The sequence below is a fragment of the Eublepharis macularius genome, chromosome 12 (genome assembly GCF_028583425.1).
Source record: "Eublepharis macularius isolate TG4126 chromosome 12, MPM_Emac_v1.0, whole genome shotgun sequence".
Taxonomy (NCBI): Eukaryota; Metazoa; Chordata; class Lepidosauria; order Squamata; family Eublepharidae; genus Eublepharis; species Eublepharis macularius.
Genome location: NC_072801.1, coordinates 50,430,164 through 50,437,640, shown reverse-complemented (window position 1 = coordinate 50,437,640; position 7,477 = coordinate 50,430,164). Strand labels below are relative to the sequence as shown.

At 42.2% G+C, this 7,477-nt stretch overlaps 1 protein-coding gene across 1 annotated transcript; it reads right to left on the bottom strand.

Annotated features, from left to right (window-relative positions):
* Positions 1-613: 613 nt before the first annotated feature.
* LOC129339192 (olfactory receptor 2AP1-like) lies at positions 614-1,558 on the bottom strand. Its single transcript, XM_054993792.1, has one exon. The coding sequence runs from the start codon at positions 1,556-1,558 to the stop codon at positions 614-616; it is 945 nt and encodes a 314-aa protein (XP_054849767.1).
* Between the last annotated feature and the right edge of the window lie 5,919 nt (positions 1,559-7,477).

The window sequence follows — 7,477 nt, the reverse complement described above, 5'->3', positions numbered from 1 at the left end:
TCCTGCTGTGAGCAGAGGTTGCACCCACACTCTAAAAGCATTAGACCCCTGAATTTTATTCAACGTTTCCTTTTATGAATCTCTTATTTCATCTACTCGTCTTCCGATAAAAAAGCATGGCCTGTAATAATAAGGATAATGGGGTGAAATTAAGTGAAAAAGCTGCTTGGATCCAACCCTATGACTCTGTAGGACTAATACAATAATGATATAGAAATAATAAACATTTATTTATTCAAAAGGGAAAATGCTTATTGTAGCATTTTTATTTCATGACTGATGATGATTAGTGCTCAATCAGTGTTCTTATTTTCCCCACAATGAAGCTGGAGAGTTCAGGAATTAAAGACGTGGCTTAACCAAGGCCACCTGCAGAACTCAGGGCAGTAGTGAAATTGGAACCAGCAGAGTGATGATTATGAACCCAACCACTTAACCAGAGCAGTTCTCTTATATTTTAAGAAAGATTAAGATAAAATACAAAACACATTAAATGTGTTTGATATAACACTTGGATGAATTGTGTCCGTATTTTGAAAACATTGTTTCTTAATCAATGCACTAAAAATGACAAGATTACTTAAAAAAAAATACGTTATCACATTCACAAGCTTCATGGGATGAGTTTGTAGTGCACAATTGAGGCAATAATATTTCTCAAACTTACTTTGACCTCCTTGTTTCTCGGGGTGTATATGAAGGGGTTAAGAAGAGGGGGCAGCACTATATACAGAAGAGAAGAAAACTTTTTAATCTTATGCTTTTCTTCATTCTTTGGCAGCATATACACAATTATTATGGACCCATAGAAAAGAGACACCACAGTCAAGTGAGAGGAACATGTAGAAAAGGCTTTTTTTCTCCCAGTAGTGGAGGGAATTTTCAAGATGGCCACTATAATATATACATAGGATGTCAAGGTTAGAAGGAATGGAGAGAGTGTAAACATAGCAGCCGCAACATCACTCAACTTTTTTATCATTCTAGTGTCACTGCAAGAGAGCTTTAGGATTGGGGCATAGTCACAAAAGTAATGATCTATTTCATTGGGGCCACAAAAATTTAACTTCAATATCAGAATGAGTAATAGCAAAGAAATTGTAAATCCACTGATCCAAGATGTAGCTGCTAACTGGACACAAGTTGGAGTCTTCATCATTGTTGCATAGTGTAGTGGTTTGCAGACTGCCAGATACCTGTCATAAGACATCACACAGAATAAACAGCATTCTGAAACTACTAAAAAAGTACAGAGGTACCACTGGGTGAGGCAGCTGCTGAAAGAAATCAATCTGTTCCCAGTCAGGAGAGCCAAAAGCATCCTTGGAAAAATATTAGAGGTATAACAGACTTCCAAGAAGGAGATATTCCTCAGGAAGAAGTACATGGGTGTATGAAGGTGCCGATCAAGTATAACAAGCAAAAATATGAGAGTGTTTCCAGTTATGGTCACAATATAGACCACTAGAAATGCCAGAAAAAGTATACTCTGAAGGTTAGTCAAGTCATCAAATCCCAGGAGGATGATTTCTGTTATCCTTGTCTTATTCCCCAACATGTGGATGTGTCAATATTCGACTCCTGTTGAAAAGGTAAAATGCAAAAATAGCAAAATCAATATTTTTGATAGGGAATCTAAAGCTTTGATTTACTAACCTCCCTCTCCAGAATGCAGAGCTTTTCTCTGCCAGAAGGGGTCTTGTTCCAGCTGAGGAACTGCTCAATTTGTTGCTCAATTAGACTGCTCAATCAGACTTCTCAATCTGTTTAGATATCAGAAGCTGAATTGGGTCAGCCCTAGTTAGTGTTCGGATGGGAGACTGCCATCCTAGTTTATTATGCAGAGGCAGTCAATGGAAAACCATCACTGACCACCTCTTGCCTTGAAACTCCAATGGTGCCATTGTGGCTTAGTGACAAAAAATAAAGAAGCACAGAACTTAATAATCTTAAGGGGGGATTCATGGTGATATATCCTTCTAAATAAATGCTACAACCTCTTCTTGAGTCTCCCTAGCTGAGCCTGTGACAAGAGCTCTTGATGTCCTTCCCAGAGCAACACCACAGAAAGAGCTAGATAATCTAAGAGCTCTGTCGTAGTTTTCATTTGTCATGCACAAACATTCATTTCAGACAGCTGCTGCAAACTGATGACTCTGCTCCTTTTCATATTGCTGTAAAAGTGGAGCTGCACAGTGGGTGGTTCTAATTTATTTGGTTGTTTACTCTTGCTTCTTTTATCTAGTATATTCTTAGTACTGTTGAAAATCCAGCATGAATGCTAAATCTTTCTCATCACTAACATTAGTCACTCTTAGGATTATCCCATGTATAACCAGTTCCTAGTATTTTCTTATTGCCAATTGTTAAAATCAATGGAATCTTACTTTTATTTAGAACCAAGTAATTGAATTTTGGAAACTTCTGCTATTACTGGAAAAAGTGAAAAAATCAGCCACAGACACTTATAAGAAGGGTGGAGGGATTATCTTCCTAGTACCAGCTAAGGAATTAGATCCAAAATCAGATGACCAAATTAGCTAATTCCATATGGAAAATCATGGAAATAGTGGCTTGGATCCTACCAACTTTCTGCCCATGAGAAAGGGAGGATGAGGTTCCCGTTTCACCATGAAAAAGGCTCTGCTATATATTGTGGGATCTAAAACTCTGTGAAATGAAATCTGTAATTATTAACAAAATTAGACAAGATTGAATGAATAAACTGGCTGGTCCAACCTAGTTCCATTTACAAATAGCATTCTTCCTTCAGGAGTATTTACTCATAACTCTACAGTTCTAAAACGTAGGTTCCTTTTGCATTTTTCATTCTAAATGTTTTGCTGCAGAAGTTAAATCAGTTGTTAAAGCAGACTGTTAGTATAAATACAAACTATTCTGTCCCATAAATCACTTTGACAATCAACATAACAAAGGTAACATGGGAATATGTGTGGTGCAATTGATAAGGTGGAAGAGTAGGACTTAGAAAATGAAATTAAAATCCCCACTCAGCCAGAAATCTCATTGAGTGCATATTTTAAAAAATGATGTAAGAATGCTTATTCTGAGGATGTGGGATTATTTCCATAATACCATATCCTTGCCAGAACCCACATGCAGATTAGTTTCAGATGGGTCACTATGTTGGTTTGTAGTAGAAAAGCAATATTTGGGTCCAGTATCACCTTAAAGACCAACTAGTTTTACCCACAGATTAGGTGGAGGTCCAGTAGTACCTTAAAAACCATCTAGTTTTACACACAGATTAGGATGAGAATGAATTGCCCAGTTCAAACAGCTTGCTTCATCATAGCTAAACCAAAGTTTCATCTCACATCTCTGAGCACCAGTCCGGCACAAGAGATTAAATTGAAGTTAAATTGAATCACAGGCTTTCTCACTGACCTTTGTGCTATGGGAGCAAGACAAAGCTCTTTCTGCTGTCTTAATTTCATGCATTCATGCCTACAGTCTTTGCAATTTGCATTTCATTCATTTGATACTCAGCATATCAATCCTTTCCAAATTATTTGATTAATGTACGTGCATGTACAATTCTTTCCAAATTATTTGATTAATGTACATGCATTTCAAGCAGACAAGAATCCTTCATACAGAGATTAACTCTCTATAATGATTTGATCTCTTTATTTAGTTTTAAATAACAAACTCTTAATTATAAATTATAGTTTCTTTTAACAAGACAGAACTGATGAGAGAGAATGATGCCAGAATTGGTTCCCTGCTCTTTAATCATAGTTACTGGCTCTTTATTCATGACACCACAAATATTGAGGATAATTTAAAAACTCTTCACCCCCAAATAAGGCTTGAACTACCTCATATATCTTCACATTCAGTCAATGCTGCCCTCCAAATGGATCTCTGATATTTCCTCATCCAAATCCCAGTTCTTCTTGATAACTGCTGCAAAGTGGGGTGCTCACATGCAAAATATACATTCAGAAACTGCGTGGAATCTGCATCCCTAAACAATATTTATCACCCTGAATCACACATTGGCAGATTTTGGAGACTATCCCCTGCTTGAAGACACAAACTAGTTCCCGGACCAAACACTGGTTCTAGCTATCTTAAGTTATGATTATAAACCCTTCTAATTTTTTCAAGGAAGTACTAAGTAAGGAAATCTGAGGAGATTACGTGTCACAGGGGATTAATTAGTGCTGAGAGAATATATTGGCCCATTTCTTCTCACCTCATCTCTTCCAGTCTTAGTGAATGTCCCAAAATGATGACTCATGGATGCCTCAAACACTGTGCCAATTTTGATGCCCAGCATAGCATCTTTTATACAGTATGTTTTGTTATGATAGCCATGTTTTTTCTAGCACTATATTTAAGCTAAAGCAATTAACAGCATTTTTGTTCTTTCCCTAATTAACACAGAATGGCAAGTGAGGAACAGTTTTAGAAATTATTCACAAGTTGTTCTCAAAGGAATATTTTATTAGGAGAGCCAAAATTTGCAACCCCAGCCAGAATGAAGAGACAAACACAGGCTTGGAACTAAAGGTCCGTTTATTAAAACGACCATTAAACATAAACCATGGCAAGGGCAAACTAAGCAGTACAGGTCAAGCCATGGGGTCAACTCTGGACCTCCACCTTGATCTGCCTGTGTGAGCCCCAAAGCCCCAGATGTAGGCCATCCCTCCAATGGCTGCAGCCTGGCCAGCCAGGCAATGGAACCCCCCACCAAGCAACTAACACTCCATCCATACAGCATGAGGGAAGGCCTTGTCCTTGGGGATCCCCAGTAGGCATCTGCCTGTACAATGGTAGCTGCCACAACATACCGCACTGATGGCAGACCCTGTTCCCCACCCATGGGGAAGCACCACTGGGTGCTCACCAGCCCGTACCCTATTCCCAAAAACACTCCTGCCAACACAAGGGTCAAGCCTCTGCTTAGACTCTCACACCCAATATATGGCTTAAAGCCAACCGAAGCCCTTGCCACAGGTCATCAAGAAATATGTCATTGCTCTCTGTCGACAGGTGTACACCATCACCTCGGTAGAGATGTGCAAATTCAGCCCTAATTCTAGAATGTGGCAAATAAATACCCAAGCCATCCCCCAAGGACTTCTTAATGGCATGATTAGCCTTATGCCGGGCACCCTCAATTGCCCTAGGATCTAAGGCTTCCCACCAAACCCGTCTTTGTAGCGTCTTTGACCAAAATATAAGCACGCCCGGCCATTGGCTGCTTATAACCCGAAGGTCTGCAGCTACTTGTATTGACAGGGCTTTACCCTGCATTAACCCCAGGTCATTACCACCGAGATGGATGACCACCAGATGTGGGGGAGCTCCCTTCCTTCCCCAAAACAAGAGTGGCAGCAGGCCCGGCCATCTAAGGCCACGCCGTCCCTGCCACTCAACAGTGGCCACAGCACTCAAACCCAACTGTGATCCAATCAGCTTTCTCCTGGCTTGATAGGTCACCCAGAACACCATGTTGTGGCCACAAATCAGGATCCTCTTCTTCCCTTGGCCTTACATGGCAACTAAGGAAAGAGCAATTAGCATGACCTTTTAAAACTAAGGCAAGGGGCAGATGTAGCTCCGAAAAGCCCCTGACCACCACCTGCTCACTCGCTGCATTGCCCATTGAGGGTACCCCACAGCTGCTGACATAGAGGCAGCCCCATTCCTAAAGGAATGGGTGCCGAATTTGACCCCCGGCAAACCAATCCTCTTAAGAGCCCTCTCAGTCACCACCCCAAACTGAAACTTAGTTAAGGGAGTCTGATCTTCATGACAGAATAAGACACCCTGGCCTTCCCCACGAAGTTCAACATACTACCTGAGGGCCCTAACAGGGCAAAGGTCCTGCTCCCCACAGGATCCTAAAAGAAAAGTACTACCCCACTGCTGTTGGTCTGTCTTCGACTGCCAAATGCAAAGGGAGATCTTATCCCCAACAAATTTAACATCCTGGGCTGACAAGGCCCAGCCAGAAGTGTCCTTACAAGATAGGGACACCAACTCACTGACCCACAGTGCCCCAAAGAAGGCTGTTAAGGAAGTGGCATGAAAGAGCTTCCTTTCATACACTGAGGAGCAGACCTCCTCCCAGGCAGCCCCCAACTCCCTTAGTACAGATGGGGACATGGGCTGCCTAGGGTCCACAGGCTTCCCGACTTCCCTAGACCAGCCCTCTAATGTTTTACAAATCCTAAAAACCTCCGTGAATTCAGGTAAGCCGCGAGCCTTACTTGTAAAGGCTAAAGTGACCAGCTGTCCCTGAATGGACTTAACAGAAAGACCCCGCCCATGCTGCATGACACAAAAGTGCATCAGGTGTTCAGGTGGGATGGGCCATAACTGTTTGAGCCTGGCTGTCACCCTAAACTCATGGAGCTGCCCTACTGTATGGTCATAGGCTCTGCGTGTGCTGGGGGCAATGGATAATTGAATCACTCTGTTTGCTTCCGCCGTCCAAGCTGCCACAGCTCTTGAGGCATCCTTGCTGGTTGCCGATTGGCCCAAGGGGCAAGCTGCCAAAATTGTTCCATCTGTTGGCGAGACAAAGCATCTGCCACCCTATTATTAATTCCTGGAACGTGTCCAGCCCTAAATAAAATGTTTAATTCTAAACATTTCAAGGTGAAGGCCCTTACCAGCCTCATTACCTTGGGGGATTTAGAAGACAAAGTGTTGACCACATGCACAGCCACCATGTTGTCACACCAAAAGTGGACTACTTGGTTGGCTAACTGTGATCCCCAAAGCCAAACTGCTACCAACAAAGGAAAGAACTCCAAAAACGTAAGGTCTTTGGACAATCCCTGTACTACCCAATCTGCTGGCCATTCATCGGCACACCAATGGCCCCGAAAAAATACTCCAAATCCAGTAGACCCAGAGGTGTCAGAGGTAACCTGGGGCTCAGCTTCCAACAGCAAATTCTCCCTCCAAAAAGTCACCCTATTAAAGGAATCTAAGAATTCCTGCCAGAGCAGCAAGTCTCCCTGCATACCTTTACTAATAAGCAACCAATGATGGGGTAACTGCAAAGTCCCCATAGCATCACACAGCTGCCTGAGGAAAGCCCTCCCGGAGCAATTGCCTTACAGGCAAAATTTAAATGGCCAACTAATTGCTGCAATGCAAGCAGAGTTACCTTGTCTTTACTCAAACAGTCCTTCAACCGGGCCCTGAGATCTATTACTTTCTCCAAGGGCAACTTCAGTTGTACTGTGTCTAATTCTATCCCCAAAAATGTTAGGACCACAGACAGTCCCTCAGTTTTTTCATGAGCTAAAGGAACTCCCAGTTCCTCCACCATTTCCATGAAACCAGCCAATAGTCTGGCACACTGCCCCATGTCTGCTGGCCCCAACACCATAAAGTTATCTAAATAATGAATGGTGTCAGAGCAAGCACATCGGCGCCGCAACTCCCATTCCAGAAAGGAACTGAAGCGCTCAAATGCCAAAAAAGG